We start from the raw sequence: 17,648 nt of genomic DNA, 5'->3' as shown, positions 1-17,648 counted from the left end.
AAAAAAAACCCCCATTAAACCTATTTTATAATTAGTTAAAGATTAAAACAATAATCATTGTTTTTCAAAGATTGGCCATTTCATACTTGTAGTTCACACATGAGCAAGAATGTTCACTTAGCCATACAGGTCACTACTGTAGGTCATACCCATCCATCCATCCATTATCCATCCATTCATCCATTATCCAAACTGCTTATCCTGCTCTCAGGGTCACGGGGATACTGGAGCCTATCCCAGCAGTCACTGGGCGGCAGGCGGGGAGACACACTGGACAGGCCGCCAGGCCATCACAGACCCCCCCACCACACACACACACACACACACACACACACACACATTCACACCTAGGGACAATTTAGTATGGCCAATGCCCCTGACCGACATGTCTTCAGACTGTGGGAGGAAACCAGAGCACCCGGAGGAAACCCACGCAGACACGGGGAGAACATGCAAACTCCACACAGAGGACGACCCGGGACGACCCCCATGGATGTACTACCCTGGGGCTCGAACCCAGGACCTTCTTGCTGTGAGGTGACCATGCTAAACACTGTGCCACCATGCCGCCCTGTAGATAATATGTTAACATTTATTTTCCATGTAATTTGAGAATGAAAAGTTCCATATTAGTCTTTTTTTCAAACAATGAAAAAAGAGTGTATCAATCTTGTGAGTCATGTTGGCAATATAAGTTGCAAAAAAAATATTCTAATCTAATTTCTATGTGCAAGTCAACAAAAACTGTATCCCCACTTTTACTTTAACCTCCTAATTCAGGACTTGCAGTGCATTTGCACAGTGAGAAGAGAGACAGAGAACGCTGCTTTGCAGGATCTCTGCTAGTTAGTTTGGCCTTTAGTTGAACAAGGCTGGACATCAGGTTGACAGAAGGCCGTCACAGGTCTCAGCAGCTGAGCTGACGTGCAGAGCTGCTGTCAAACTGATAACAGCATCCAGCCAAGGCAGCTGGCATCTACAAAGACATACGCATGCACATTTCCACCCCCCCTACACACACAGACACAAATCACACTGACAAAGAGCTGGCACGTAACACTTTCTCAGCAGCTTTCAGATCCTTGCGAGGACGGTACTGAATGAATAGACTACGCAGCAGCACAGAGCCGCTGTTCCCTCCTCTCCTTCTGCACAGCTCACACACCTCCCCCTCATGTAAAACTGTTGTGCATGATAGCATGCAGCTTCAGATGTACTGAACTTCAGCATAAAGATTACTTATCATCACTGACGTCTGCTTACTTCAGTCAGAATTAGCAGAATTTTGTAATGTAGTAAGACTACATCTGTCGCCATCTTACAATGCTGTGATTGCAACCATTCCCCAATCCTCTGTGAATAGTACACACGGCCATTTGTAGCTCTAGTTAATGGCTGTGGCAATTTGCATATGAAATCGATCATTGGTTTCAGTGGTTATGCCACTGTATTGTTTATAAGGGTGGGGACACCTGCAGTCAGGTGAGACTGAAGAGGTCACTTAGACGAGTGATGGAACGTTTCTCTTGTTAAACGTGTCCAGACGAACTGATTCAACTTTCTGTGAGAACCTTCAACATTTTTTGAATTGTACCCACAACACATCAGATATTTGGGATTCAAAATAAAATAATGTCATTTTTTTCTGGGTAGTTATATTTCTATTAGTCCAAGTACGGTTATATAACCTTGTGATTATGAAACATTTAGTGAATGACATTTTACTAAGGTGCATTCATATGAATCACAAACTATTTTATTCTTGAATATAACTAAAATAAGGGCATGGGTGACACTACAGTGAACATAACATAAGCCTTCTAGGGAATTGTAATTGCTGTTTTATTTATTTTTTCCTACTTTGAAAATCTTCTGCATCTTTGACCCAAACATGGAAAACTGAATTGGAAGCTGAAAACTAGAACTCTTGACGATGACATTTTTCAGTGAGAAGGTGTTCTAGCAACACTAGAACCTGTTGGGCGTCATTGAGAGAATTTTAATCCAACTGAGTTTTATTTATACTAGTGCTACTGTATATATTTTGAGTTTGAAAAATCGAATATTATCCCAACATTTAATCTTCTGTGGTTGATTTAGACTTTTGTATATGATAACATAAATTAGGAAGTGGGACTGTTGAGTCTTTTGTGCTTCTATGGTAGACTGGACAGAGGTGAATTTTCACAAATTTAGCCTAAACTTTCCAAGGATGCAGAAAGAGCACTGAAATGCTGTGTTGCACTCAAGCATTTATCATTCTCTCTGGCACTGATTTGACTATCTTCATCCCATGATCCGATATTTTGGCATGTCGATTTCTGGAAAGCCAAACTCACTTCCATCTGCATTGAGAGTCGCAAAAGTGATCCTCTTTTCCGCTGAGCCAGCGGTGTTGGTGACCTTCATCTGCAGCTCGTACCAGGTTGCTTCCTGCAAGTCATACAGGATATAGCTCTTGGTCAATGAGGTGCGCTGGGCCGTGATCCATGTTCCCGAGTCCACCGCGCGATACTCAAGTATGAAGGAGGTGATTGGGCAGCCACCGTTGTTCCAACCGACCAGGTTCAGTCGGATCCTGGTGGAATTAATGCTGGTGAAGAGCTCATGTTCTTTGGCAAACTGGGGTTCTGAGGGGAGGATGGATTGGAAGGTTAGACTTTTGGTAAAAAACCGCACACAATCAATATGGTTCATTTAGGAATTTACAGTTTCCCACAAACTGACAGTAAACTAAAATAATGACTCCTAAGGACATATAGAGCAAAACAATAATGACAATAAATCTATGTAGTAGACCAACATTTCTAAATAATAGAGTTGAAAGGTAGGTAAGCATATAATTTTAGCTTCAGTTTCGTTGGCTGAAAATGACTGTTAAAAGAAATTTGAATCTATTTTCAGTAACCTAATTGTGACAAAAAAATTTTGATATTTAGTGCAAGTTGATGAAATAACAGGATATCAGTTTCAAAGATTGTGAGAACTTGAAACTCAAAAGGATAAGAAAAAAAATTAGAAGAAAAGAAAACGTACGGACTGTTTTGAAAAAAAAACAAACATCAAAATTAACTGAATAAATTTTAATCATAGCATTTGTTTTAATAAATCCACAAGGGAAAAAAGTGATGCATACGTTATCTTGACCAAACACAAGGTGTTATAACCTGTACCTTTTCCATGAGTCTTAGCCTCGATGATCTCACTGATGCGTCCTGGCCCCACAGCGTTCTGAGCTGTGAGGGTGAACTTGTACCAGGTGCCGCACTTCAAATTCTCCAGGCGATATGACCGTTCACTAGGGCTGATGGGAAAACTTCCCCACTTCTCACTATTGTCCTCAGAGTACTGTAAAATGTAACCTAGAGAACAGAAAGATGGATAGGGGGCAGTATAAATACATTAAAGCAGCTATTAACAAATCCATAACTGCTGTACCCACATCATTACCTCCTAAATAATATGACGATTTAAAATGTTAGCATTGTGACAATATCAGCAATATTCATTCATTCATTCATCTTCAGCCGCTTCTCCGGGGTCAGGTTGCATGGCAGCAAGCTAAGTAGGGCACTCCAGACGTCCCTCTCTCCAGCAATGCCCTCCAGCGCCTCCTGGGGGATCCCAAGGCGTTCCCAGGCCAGATTGGACATATAGTCCCTCCAGCAAGATTTGGGTCTATCCTGGTCTCCTCCGAGTTGACCGTGGCCGGAAAACCTCCAAAGGAAGTCCCCCAGGAGGCATCCTATCAGATGACCGAACCACCTCAACTGGCTCCTTTTGATGGGAAGGAGCAGTAGCTCTACTCCGAGCTCCCTCCGGATGTCCGAGCTCCTCACCATATCGCTAAGGCTGAGCCCAGACTCCCTATGGAGGAAACTCATTTCAGCTACTTGTATCCACGACCTCACCCTTTCGGTCACTACCCAAAGCTCGTGACCATAGGTGAGAGTTGGATCGAAGATTGACTGGTAAACTGAGAGCTTTGCCTTCCGGCTCAGCTCCTTCTTCACCACAACGGTCCGGTACAACGTCTGCATTACTGCTGATGCTGCACCACTCCACCTGTCAATCTCCTGCTCCATCCTACCCTCACTCGTGAACAAGACCCCGAGATACTTGAACTCCTTCACTTGAGGCAACAACTCATCCCCAACCTGGAGGGAGCAATCCACCATTTTCTGGTAGAGAACCATGGCCTCAGCAATATCATCATCCTTACTGAAATGTCTACCGAAGCTAAAACTGCTTGACTGGAGCACTTGATCAAGCTAACCCTCTTTAATAACAAATTGCCATGAACACTGAAGTGGGAAAGAAGAGAACGATTTATGGTTTCATGTTTAATGATGGATGACACAACATTAGAGCTGAACAAATAACCATACTATAAAGAACTAGTATGTCTCTCAGAGTGACTGCAACTCTAAAGACATGTAGTCCAACTTAGTATTTTGATGATTTAGAGAAATAATTAATCACTATGGCCACCCCTGTGATAGGAATTTTGTTAAGATAGAATGTTTTATTCTCCCGTTAACACACCTTATAATCCCTGCTGGTTTTTTAATCTATGTGCCATCTCTTGTTTTTACAGTTTCAGAACTCGGCACAAAATAATGAGAAACAAGAAGTGACATTGGATTGCAGTAACAATGGTGGCTCGAGTGCACGGGAGGGATGTGGCTGATGCCTTTCAATTGTCTGTATTGAAAGTGTGTGTGTGTGTGTGTGTGTGTGTGTGTGTGTGTGTGTGTGTGTGTGTGTGTGTGTGTGTGTGTGTGGTTACCTCTGATGGAGCTCCCACCATTATCTCCTGGTATCCATGAAAGTGTGATCGATGTGGTAGTAGTCTTGGTTACAGTAAGACGTGGCTGGTCAGGAGGGACTGTGGGAAAGCGACCCAACACGAAAAGTTCATTACATGGATCATACCCAGGTTAAATGATCTAATTTGCCTTTACAAACATTAAAAGAAAAACAACACAGCATTGTTCATCCGGTTACCACAGGAATAATATGTCTCTGTCTGTCTGTCTGTCAGTCAGTCAGTCAGTCAGTCACAGGCCCCCTGCTCGATCCCCTGCAGTTTGCCTATCGAGCAAACAGGTGTTTGATGATGCAATCAACATGGGATTGCACTATATCTTCCATCACCTCGACTCCACAGGGACATACGCAACAGTCCTGTTTGCGAGCTTCAGCTCAGCATTCAACACCATCGTCCCAGATATCCTCCACTCCAATCTCACCCAGCTCACGGAACCTGTCCCCATCTGCTAGTGGATTAAAAACTTCCTGACAGACAGGGGCCAGATGGTGAGGCTGGGGAAAATCCCATACAGCACCCGGAAAATCAGCACTGGCACCCCCCAGGGGTGTGCGCTCTCCCCTCTACTCTTCTCCCTCTACCCAAATGACTACACCTCAGATGACCCGTCTGTTAAACTCCTGAAGTTTGCGGATGACACAACCATCATTGGCCTTATCCGGGATGGTGACAAGTCTGCATATAGACGGGAGGTTGATCGGCTGGCCTTCTGCTGTAGCCATAACAACCTGGAGCTGAACACGCTCAAAACAGTGGAGATGACAGTAGATTTCAGGAGGAGTCCCCCTACACTGCCCCCCTCACCATACTGAACAGCACAGTGTCTACGGTGAAAAACTACAGATTTCTGAATTCTACAATTTCCTAGGACATAAGGTGGGCATCCAACATAGATGCAATCATTAAAAAGGCCAAGCAGAGGATGTACTTTCACTTACTGCATACTTTACTATAACACCAATGCTTGTGATTTGCATGGTTTACCTTGAACCTGCAGGTTGAGTGTGACCTCATCTGACCCCCAGTTGTTGTTGGCCACACATCTGTAGTTCCCAGAATCTTCTGCTTTCACTGTATGGATTACAAAACTCCCATTGCCATGGAAACTACGGCGGCCATCCACCAGGACGGGGGTAGGGTTCCCATTGGTACTAAATAAAGACAGAAAATTAGTCAAAAAATGATTTCCACTTAAGATTATAGTGAATTTTCAGTAAATCAAACGACAGTAAAAACCTAATTTTTAGCTATGGATATCCTTTGACAGAAGGACTTTCTGTGAAAAGGCAAATTTTCTCCATTATTGCTTAATTTGGCATCAGAGGCACCAGAAACAGGGTTATTGCTGGCTACTACTGGCCTACACTGACACTACTACTTTTGGCTGCTTCTGTTAGGGGTCCCCACAGCGGATCATCTGTTTCCATTTCTTTTTGTCTTCTGCATCCTCCTCTGTCACATCAGCCACCTACATGTCCTCCCTCACCACATCCATAAACCTCTTCTTTGGCCTTCCTCTTTTCCTCTTTCCTGGCAGCTCCATATTCAGCATCCTTCTCCCAGTATACCCAGCATCTCTCCTCCACACATGTCCAAACCATCTCAACCTTGCCTCTCTTGCTTTGTCTCCAAACCATCTAACCTGAGCAGTCCCTCTAATATACTCATTCCTAATCCTGTCCTTCTTCGTCACTCCCGATGAAAATCTCAGCATCTTCAACTCTGCCACCTCCAGCTCCACCTCCTGTCTTTTCGTCAGTGCTACTGTCTCCAAACCATATAACATAGCTGGTCTCACAACCATCTTGTAAGCCTTCCCTTTAACTCTTGCTGGTACCCTTCTGTCGCAAATCACTCCTGACACTCTTCTCCATCCACTCCACACTTCCTGCAATCTCTTCTTCACCTCTCTTCTGCACTCCCCATTACCTTGGACAGTTGATCCCAAGTATTTAAACTCATACGTCTTCGTCGCATCTACTCCTTGCATCCTGGCCATTCCACTGTCCTTCCTCTCATTCACACATAGGTATTCTGTCTTGCTCCTACTGACTTTCATTCCTCTTCTCTCCAGTGCATACCTCTACCTCTCCAGACTCTCAACCTGCACCCTACTCTCGCTAAAGATCACATTGTCCTCCATGAACATCATAGTCCATGGAGACTCCTGCCTGATCTCGTCCGTTAGCCTGTCCATCACCATTGCAAACAAGAAAGGGCTCAGAGCCGATCCTTGATGTAATCCCACCTCCACCTTGAACCCATCCATCATTCCAACCACACACCTCACCATTGTCACACTTCCCTCATATATCTGCTCAAAAAAATAAAGGGAACACATAAGCAATGCAATGTAGCTCCAAGTCAATCACACTTTTGAGATATCAACCTGTCCAGTTAGGAAGCAACACTGATTTGTGAATCCATTTCACCTGTTGGTAAATTGTCTAATTTCCACCAGGTGGAAATTAGACAATTTGCAAGACAACCCCTATAAAAGGAATGGATTTGCAGGTGGTGGCCACAGACCATTTGCCTGTCCTCATCTTTTCTGGCCGATCTTTGGTTAGTTTTTCATTTTGCTAGTGCCCTCACCACTAGAGGTGGCATGAGGCGGTATCTGCAACCTACAGAAGTTGCTCAGGTAGTGCAGCTCATCCAGGATGGCACATCAATGCGTGCTGTGGCAAGAAGACTTGATGTGTCTTCCAGCACAGTGTCCAGAGCATGGAGGAGGTACCAGGAGACAGGCCAGTACACCAGGAGACGTGGAGGGGGCCGCAGGAGGACAACAACCCCGCAGCAGGACCGCTATCTGGTCCTTTGTGCAAGGAGGAACAGGAGGAGCACTGCCGGAGCCCTACAAAACGACCTTCAACAGGCCACTAATGTGCAGGTTTCTGCTCAAACAGTGAGAAACAGAATGCATGAGGATGGTATGAGGGCCCGACGTCCACAATTGGGGCCTGTGCTCACAGCCCAACACTGTGCAGCCCAATTGACCTTTGCCAGAGAACATCTTGGTTGGCAGATTCGCCATTGGCGCCCTGTGCTCTTCACAGATGAGAGCAGGTTCACACTGAACACATGTGACAGAAGTGAGAGAGTCTGGAGACGCTGTGGAGAACGTTCTGCTGCCTGCAACATCCTCCAGCATGACCGGTTTGGCGGTGGGTCAGTGATGGTCTGGGGAGGCATATCCTTGGAGGGCCGCACAGACCTCTACGTGCTAACCAGAGGTACCATGACTGCCATTAGGTACCGGGATGAGATCCTCAGACCCATTGTCAGACCATATGCTGGTGCAGTGGGCCCTGGGTTCCTGCTCATGCATGACAATGCTCGTCCTCATGTGGCCAGAGTGTGTCAGCAGTTCCTGTATGTCGAGGGCATTGATGCTATGGACTGGCCTGCACGTTCCCCAGACCTGAATCCAATCGAGCACCTCTGGGACATCGTGTCTCGTGCCATCCGCCAACGCGATGTCGCACCACAGACTGTCCAGGAGCTGACCGATGCCCTGATCCAGGTCTGGGAGGAGATCCCTCAGGAGACCATCCGTCGTCTCATCAGGAGCATGCCCAGACGTTGTAGGGAGTGCATACAGGCACGTGGAGGCCACACACACTACTGAGCCTCATTTTGAATCGTCTTGAAGAATTTCCACAGAAGTTGGATCAGCCTATGTTCTCATTTTCCACTTTGATTTTGAGTATGATTCTGAATCCAGACCTTAATGGGCTAATGATTTTGATTTCCATTGATCATTCTTAGGTTATTTTGCTCTAAACACATTCCTCTGTCTAATAAATAAAGATTTTCAGCTGAAATATTTCATTCATCGAGGTCTATATTGTGTTTTTAGGTGTTCCCTTTATTTTTTTGAGCAGTGTATATATATATATATATATATATATATATATATATATATATACTGCCCTACACTAATAGATGATGTTAAACATTGGGTCAGACGTTGTCACTGCTGCCAGGTAAATGATCCCATCAATGCTGTTGCGCTGGTGTTACCTTCCATTAAGTTACTGCTTGCAGTGATTTAGCTTCATGAAAACTAATGTGGGGCGGCACGGTGGCGCAGTGGTTAGCGCAGTTGCCTCACAGCAAGAAGGTCCTGGGTTCGAATCCCAGGGTTGTCCAACCTTGGGGGTCGTCCTAAATCGTCCTCTGTGTGGAGTTTGCATGTTCTCCACGTGCCTGCGTGGGTTTCCTCCGGGTGCTCCGGTTTCCTCCCACAGTCCAAAGACATGTAGGTCAGGTGAATTGGACATACTAAACTGTCCCTAGGTGTGGATGTGTCAGCCCTGTGATGGACTGGTGGCCTATCCAGGGTGTCTCCCCACCTGCCACCCAATTACTGCTGGGATAGGCTCCAGCATCCTACAACCTGAACTCGGATAAGTGGCTTGAATAATGGATGGATGGATGCATTGCTTAATTTTTCGAAATTGCAGTTGTATAGAACAAGGCTTTATACAATATTTTTTTGTAGAGCCAACAGTAACAGTATGATATACAGCGTTGTTCATCACTTACTTTCCTTTCAGCCACTTGATCGTAGGAGGTGGATCTCCAACTGCCCTGCATGGCAGAACAATGTCTTTCATCCATGGAGTAGTCACTGTACCATCAAAGGTTAGAATCCTGGCCGGAGCTGAAAGCGCACGCACACGCACACACGCACACACACACACGACATTTTTTGTGGCTGTTAGAGATGAAAAACTCTCCCAGCAAGAGTCAGCAAGGTGAAATATATGGTCTCATACTGTTTCCACTCAAATGTTCTTTCCAATATATGAATGTTACCAAGCAATGTATGCATAATGTATGTTCCCAAGCAACAACAATATTGAGGCATATCATTGGTATCTCTGGTCTGTTAGCATTGCTGAAAAAAATATGTTTTGCAAAACTGCCTAAACAGAAACACTCGTGTGAATTATTTTTACCAACATCAAAAGCCACAAGGACCTTAAAGATTATGTCCAAAAGACTGTTTAGTGGTACATATCGTGTGCAAATTTATGTTGCAGAAAACAGTTTAAAAATGACCTTTTTTAAGAGGACATATTACATAGCCTACTTAATACGGTTAATATGACTATACTAAGGAAATTCTTGGGATCATTTTGTTCCACATGAGAATAAAGATTCAATTACTCAGGAATGCTAATTGTCCAGTGATTCATATTTACCTTTGGCCAGAGGCTCTACAGTGATCTTCTCGCTGTTGTTTCCGTGGCCAGCAGCTGTTACAGCCACTACCCAAATACTGTACTGTCTGTTTCGAGCCAGGTTAGGAATTCTGTAGAAATACACATCTGGAGAAGCCTCAAACTCACTCATCACCTGGAAAAAGTGTGTGGGGGAATGTTAATTATGAACTTGCTTGAATCCATATAACGTATGCCATTTAGTGGTCACTTAAACTTGTAGCAGGGTAGGAAAGGCAAAATCATATGGACAGAAAGTCTCACGTTACTGACAAATGCGTATATCATGATTCATAAGTAAGAGACATTTGCAAATGTGTTTCACTATCCACAAACAAATATCTCTCAATATGTGTCTTGTAAATTGTCATTGAGATTAATGTGTAATGATTTGTATAATGGATACATAATTGCGAACACGTGATTCCAGTTTATTTATATGATCTTTGCGATAAGACATGTAATAAGATGTGCAATAAAACAGAATAGGCTGTCCAGTCTGGAGCTTCATCATCTCCATCTCAAAGATCTGTTAAGAACTTATAATACGGTCAAAGATGCGTGGGTCTCTTATTTCTCTAAACTAACTACTACTAAAAAATGCAATCCCAATGTCCTATTTGACACTCTCAATAACTTGTAACCATTCCTCACACATTCCGCCTGTATTTTCAAATAATAATAATAATATTAATATTAATAATAATAACAATAATAATTTACTTATCGAGCACTTTTCAATATACTCAAAGATGCTTTGTTAAAATAAACATAAAAGCAACACACCAGAAGCATATAACACACAACATTAATCATACATTAAAAGCAATTCTGAGAACGTGAGTTTTGATTAATGATGATAATGTGGACAGATCGGTGCAGTCGCTCATGTTTTTGGGTAAAGAGTTCCAGAGGGAGGGGGCAGCTATGGAGAAGACTGTCATCCCATGTCTGATACTTGGTCCTGTGTGGTGGAGACAGGAGGTTGACATCAGAGGAGCAAAGGCTGTGGGAGTATTGTGGTAGAGAATGTTGGTGAGGTAGGAGGGGGCTAGTTATGGAGGGCTTTGTGAGTGAGGAGAAGGACTTTGAATTGGATCTGTTGTGGGTCAGGGACCCAGTGGAGGTTCTGGAGGGCAGAGGTGATGTGGACATGGGCGTGGGCGAGTAGGCTGTCAGCAGAGTTCTGGATGTACTGGAGTTTGTTTAGGATTTTGGATCAATGTTAGTCAATTCTGGATGTGATGAAGGCATGGCTCAGCCGTAGAAAATGCTGTTACAGTAGTCAATTCTTGATGTGATGAAGGCATGGATCAACGTTTCGGCAGCAGAGAAGGAGAGTGATTGGCGGAGACTAGCTATTTTTTTTAGGTGGAAAAAGAGAGTTCTTTTGATTTGATTGATGCGGTGTTCAAAGGAAAGGTTGCTGTTAAAAATGATTCCAGGGTTGTGGATGTGTGGGGAGGGAGACAGAGTGTAGTAATCGACGGTGAGGCAGAAGTTGTGAGTGGTTTTGGTAAGGGAGTTAGGACCAATGATGGTCATGTCGGATTCATCGCAATTTAGTATGAGGAAGTTGGCTTGCATCAATGATTTATTTCCAGTGAGGCAGTTGGTAAGACGGGAGAAAGTTGTAGTGGTAATGGATTCAGAGGATATGTTGAGCTGGACATCACTGGTCCAGCAGTGGAAGTGGAGACCATGACACCGTACGATGTTACCAAGGGGGAGAATGTAAAGGATGAACAGGAGAGGACCCTGGGGGATGCCTTGAGACAGAGGAGCGGTGAAGAAAGTGCAGTTGTTGATACTGATGAACTTTTGTCCGTTTGTGAGATATGACTTTAGCCAGAAGAGGGCAGTGCCAATGATGTTGAGGGAGGATTCACGGTAGGAGAGAAGAATGATGGGGTTGATGGTGTAGAAAACTGCAGAGGTCGAGGAGGATGAGAATGCTAAGGTGGCCAGAGTCTGAGAAGAGGAAGAGGTCATTGGTGAATTTAAGGAGGGCTGTTTGTGTGCTGTGAATGGAAACCAGATTGAAATGGTTCAAACGGCCAGTGGAGCAGGCCAAATCCAAGATGTGACCACGGCTGTATGTGGGGAAGTTGATATGTTGTGTGCAGTATAGATAGGGTGTTATGTGCACCATGCTTGTTGATATATTTTGTTCTTATTTCTATTTCTTATTCTATCTTTATTTCTATTTGTTTCTGTTTCTATTTTCTTATCTTGTATCTTGTTAGTTTTTAGTTATTAGAGTGTGAGTGTCTGTAATAGAACCCAATTTCCCTCCGGGGATGAATAAAGTATTCTGATTCTGTAGTTGAAGCCTTGTAACAGTTCCAAAAATTCTATGGTTGATTTACAGCCAGTGTCATCGATGTGGATATTAAAATTATGGCGAATAGCTGGGTCAGAAAATCTGAGAAATTTGAGAGAAAGGAGGAGTTTGTCTCGGGGGGGGGGGTAGATAATGGTAGTGACCTAGGGAGTGGGACCAGAGAGTTTGAAGGAAAGGCGTTTGAGAGAATGAGCAGCAGGAATGGAAAAGATGGTCGTTTTAATGTCCTACCTGTAAACAGCAGCAAAACCAAATCCCCGCCCTCAAGATGTGGTTTATCAATGTATGTGAATCCTGTGGGTGTGGTCTGGTTTAGAGAGAAATATTCCAGGGGTTTATGCCAGGTTTCAGTGACGCAGAGGAAATTAAGGCTACTGTCAGTTATAAATTCATTCAAAATGAGGCTTTTGTTATTGAGAGAATAAGTGTTGAGCAAAACCAGTTTCAGTTTTGCTTTGTGATAGGTTGTGAGGCATGAGGAAGAGAATGAAGATTGGACTGATTCATGTGTCATTTGTTGTGGTGATGTTGAGGGTAATGATGTCTATTGGTAATAAGGTCAGGAATGGGAAGAGATCAAACAGCAGTGCGATTATACCACAAGGGGAAGCAAGTGTGAGCGAAGAATGCGGCAGTCATTGTTGAGGGCAAAGGGGAAGAGGGGGATTCAGGGAGTCACGTGTGTGATGTAAATAGTCAATCTTGTGTGGAGGACAGAACAGAATGCTGCAAATTAGCAGCAAGCATGTGACTACCTAGCATATTCAGGTGAAGATCGTCTCTTCTATACAGACAGGAGCTCTCCCAGAACAAGTCAAAGTTGTGAACAAAACCAATGTTGTGTGCTATACTCATGGACTGGAGCCAGGTATAAAAGCTGAGAATTCTGCTAAAATACCCCAGATCAAGGGTTGGCTACCGAACCCGATACTTTTAAGGATACCAACTGAATGACGTCGGTACTAAAAAGTACATACACATGTTATATCAATCGGTGCCGACTTCTGGTTCCTTGAGAGCAGGCTGTGTTGTGAATTAAAATAAATATTGATAAAAGTCCTTATGAGCATTTCGAAAAATCCCTCATTGCAAGTGCACATCTGGGTGAGAGAGTATACGTTAGAGAGGAAGAGAGAGAGCGAGACACGACATTCTCGCGCTATGCCCTGGAGACCATGACAGGCTGGAGGTTGTAGGGACGAGCTTGGAAGAGAAGAGGGAGTTAGGGAGGGGTTTTATTTGGTGTGGTGTCACAACAAAATGTTTTAAATAAATTAGATAGATAGATAACAATGTTGAAATTGAGAAGTTCAGACTTATTTTTTACAAATGAAGTTGCATTTTTGTTATTACAGAGGGAGTAAAGTACCAAAAAAAAAAAGAAAGAAGAAAGACACCATTTGGTACTGGTACTGAATTCCATGTACCAGTACTGGTATCAGTTTAAATGCAAATGGTACCCAACTCTACCCACACCGTGACCCACTGTGGGAATTGGGCCAGAAATAAAAGTGGTTTTCCACAACTGTTGAGGAGATTAAAAAGTTGGATAAAAGTGCCTTTTGTCAGCTCGGACTGCTGACGGTCGGTTTCACTGGAGCCAACATGGACTATTACATTCATAGTTGTGGGAGTTTCTCCAGGAAGTCAGGGGAAGTAGCTCCAGGAAAGCAGTGTGTGACTGCATTTACAAAACAGATGTTTCAGACTTTGTCATCCTCAACGACCAAGGTAGTGGGGGGGAGATAGGAGTGGGTGACTGATTAACAGCACTGTCAGAGAAAGTCTTGGGAGGGGGATGAATGTTGATGGCCTGAGGAAGCAGCATTGGGACTGAGAATGACCAACCTGCCTGAATGCCAGGGAGGACGGTGCAGGGGAGACCTATGCAGGAGGACAGGTCTCCCCTGCACCTATCCTTGAAGTCAATACTGTTAAATACCGTATTGACTTCAAGATCTTGCTCCTCACCTTTAAGGCCCTTAATAACCTAGCTCCTTTGCATCTTTCCAAACTCCTCATATCCATACGCCCTCCCACACTCTCAGATCCTCTTCTGCTCTCCAACTCACTACACCACCTGTCCACTTGACTACCATGGGGACTAGAGCCTTCAGTCATTCTGCTCCCTGCCTATGGAACTCTCTCCCACAAGACATTCACAACACTGACTCTCTCTCAACCTTCAAATCCCATGTCAAAACGTACCTTTTCAAACTGGCATAATCAGTCTGATCCACGCTTCACTGAGTTTTGTGCAGATGATGATTTTATACTTATCTGTTGTATTAACTTTATTATTGTCTTCCCTGCTTTGTTTTGATTTTATGCTGTCTGATACAGTGCTGCTTGTTTTTTTAACTGTGTTCTGTAAGGTGTCCTTGAGTGCTCTGAAAGGCGCCCACAAATAAAATGTATTATTATTATTATTATTACTAAATTACTGTGCAAACACCCTAAAGCAAGTCATTTTAATTTTCAACTGCTACAATGAAGCAAAGCTGAGTGAAAATAAAACACTTGACTGGACACAATTTTATTTTTTTCCTTAAAGTGATAACCGCTTGGAAGTTAAAGGTAAAAAGAGCATACCATAGGATGGAGGTTGGAACAGAAGACAATGTACTTCCTGATAATGCCGTTGAGCTTGAGTGGAGGGAGCCAGGAAACAAACACCACGGAGCTGGTGGAGGCTGCTGCCTTCACCCCAGCTGGTGGACCAGGAACTGGGAAACAAGAACAGTAACTATCAAAAGTTTTCCAATAAACACCCAAAAAGATGTGCAGTATATCACGGGATGATATGTTACACACCAAAAAACAATATAATACAAGCAGTGATATAGTCAGCTTGGACGAAAAAATACACAAGCACCATCATACAAAAATCAACAAAAGCCCCTGCAAGAATACCTTTAGAGTCAGAGGAATGAATTTTATTTTAAGGTCAGTGAAATGGGTTAAATATTACTTACCCTCCACTACATCTGTACAGTGCCATGAAAAGGTATTTGCCCCCTAATTGATTTCCTGTATTTTTGCATATTTGTCATACTTAATGGTTTCAGATCTTCATACAAAATGCATTATAAGATAAGGAGAACCCGAGTAAACACAAAATACATTTTTTAAAATGATCATTTCATTTACCGTAGGGAAAAAAGTTATCCAACACCCATGTCACCCATGTGAAAAAGTAACTGCCCCCCTGAATTTAATAACTGGTTGTGCCACCTTTAGCAGCAACAACTGCAACCAAACGCTTCCTATAATTGGAGCTCAGTCTTTCACATCGCTGTGGAGGAATGTTAGCCCACTCTTTGCAGAATTACTCTAATTCAGCAGAGGGTTTTCGAGCACAAACTACTGTTTAAGGTCCTGCCACAGAAACTTGATGGGGTGCAAGTCAGGACTTTGACTAGGCCACTCCAAAACTTTAATTTTGTTTCTTCTGAGCCATTCCGAGGTGGACTTACTCTTGTGTTTTGGATCAATGTCGTGCTGCATAACCCAGCTATGCCTCAGCTTCAGATTCTGGACATTTTCCTTTGGAATTTTCAGGTAGAGAGCAGAATTCATGGTTCCTTCAATGATCGCTAATCTTCCAGGCCCTGAGGCAGCAAAGTATCCCCACACCATCACACTACCTCCACCATGTTTGACTGTTGGTGTAATGTTGTTATTGTGAAAAGCTGTGCTTTCTTTATGCTAGACAACAGACTCCGTGTCTCAAAAAAGTTCCACCTTTGACTCGTCTGTCCACAGAGCATTATCTCAAAAGGCTTGGGGTCATCAGTGTGCCCTTTTGCATATGTGAGTTGAACATTAATATTTCTCTGAGTTAACAGTGATTCGCGCCTTGCATATCTCCCATGAATTCCATTATTGCCTAGCCTTTTTTTATTGTCGAATCATAAATGATGACCTTAGATGAGGCAAGAGAGGCTCTCAGTTCTTTTGATGTTGTCCTGTTTTTTGTTTGTTTTTTTGTGACTTCCTGACTGAGCCGAATTTTGGTAGGCCGGCCACTCACGGGAAGATTGATCAGTGTTCCAAGTTTTTTCCATTTCAAGACAATTGCTCCCACTGTGGTTTGCTGGAGTCCCAGAGCCTTAGAAATGGCTTTGTAACCCTTTCCAGACTGATACATCTCAACAAATTTTTTTCTCATCTCTCCTGGAATGTCTTTTGATATGGCATAGTGTGCTGCTTGTTGAGACCTTATAGCCTACTTCACATTGATGGTTAGGTTCTTTACATGAGTGATGTTTAGATTCAACAGGGCTGGAACTAATCAAGCCTGGGTGTGTCTGTTCTAATTGAATCCAATGATCAATTAATGTGATGCTGTAGTCATTAACGATCCCATGGCACTTATCGCAAAGAGTAGGGGGTTCCCCGGTGTCCTGGCAAAATTCCCCAATTGCCTCTCTCCATCTGGCCACCTAATCATCCTCCATGTAATTGGCTCAATGATTCCTCCCTCTCCACGTCAAACTGATGTGTGGTGAGCATTCTGGTGCAAAATGGCTGCCGTGCATCACCCAGGTGGGTGCTGCACATTGGCGGTGGTTGAGGTGAGTTCCCTCCCCCTTCAATGTGAAGCACCTTGGGTGTCTGGACAACCGCTATATAAATGTAATGATAATAATTATAACAATAACGATAATAATAATAATAATAAGTACGAAGAAACCATTGACCACATTGTCTCAGGCTACCCGGAACTGGCAAAGACCGAGTCCATATACAGACACAACAAGGTAGCAGCATACCTGCACTGGGAGATGCGCAGGAGTTACAAGAGCGAGACGACTGAGAAGTGGTACGAACATCAGCCAAAAACGGTCACTGAGAACAAGAATGTCACCATCCTCTGGGACATGACCATCCACACTGACAGAGAGATAAAAGCCAACAAGCCCGACATTGTTATCAAGGACAGGAAGCAAAAGAGGTGCATGCTCATCGGCATGGCAATACCATCCAAAAAAAAAAACCAAAACACCGCAGTGAAAGTCACAGAGAAGCTGACCAAGTACAAAGACCTGGACATTGAAATCAACAGGATGTGGGGTATGAAGACCGAAAAAACACCAGTGGTCATCGGAGCTCTAGGACTCATGAAGAAGGGAATGGAAAAGTTCATCAACCGTATCCCAGGAAACATCAACATCCATGCTGTCCTGAAGATCGCCCTACTTGAAACAGCCCACATATTACGACGAGTACTGTCAAT

The 17,648-nt window shown here is 43.6% G+C and overlaps 1 protein-coding gene across 5 annotated transcripts in view; it reads right to left on the bottom strand.

The window, feature by feature from the left end:
• dscamb (Down syndrome cell adhesion molecule b) overlaps positions 1 to 17,648 on the bottom strand; it is a 270,710-nt gene that overhangs the window by 7,541 nt on the left and 245,521 nt on the right. For all 5 annotated transcript variants that reach the window (XM_056283107.1, XM_056283106.1, XM_056283111.1 and 2 more), the window contains 7 exons: positions 15,002 to 15,135; positions 10,048 to 10,201; positions 9,386 to 9,503; positions 5,816 to 5,982; positions 4,790 to 4,888; positions 3,174 to 3,362; positions 2,340 to 2,630 (listed from right to left, as the gene is read on the bottom strand). In XM_056283107.1, the coding sequence (XP_056139082.1) occupies positions 2,340 to 2,630; positions 3,174 to 3,362; positions 4,790 to 4,888; positions 5,816 to 5,982; positions 9,386 to 9,503; positions 10,048 to 10,201; positions 15,002 to 15,135 (1,152 nt within the window). The remainder of the gene's footprint in view (positions 1 to 2,339; positions 2,631 to 3,173; positions 3,363 to 4,789; positions 4,889 to 5,815; positions 5,983 to 9,385; positions 9,504 to 10,047; positions 10,202 to 15,001; positions 15,136 to 17,648) is intronic.

The sequence above is a fragment of the Lampris incognitus genome, chromosome 7 (assembly GCF_029633865.1).
Source record: "Lampris incognitus isolate fLamInc1 chromosome 7, fLamInc1.hap2, whole genome shotgun sequence".
Classification (NCBI taxonomy): Eukaryota; Metazoa; Chordata; class Actinopteri; order Lampriformes; family Lampridae; genus Lampris; species Lampris incognitus.
The sequence above is the reverse complement of the archived record's forward strand: the minus strand, read 5'-3'. Positions and strand labels throughout refer to the sequence as shown.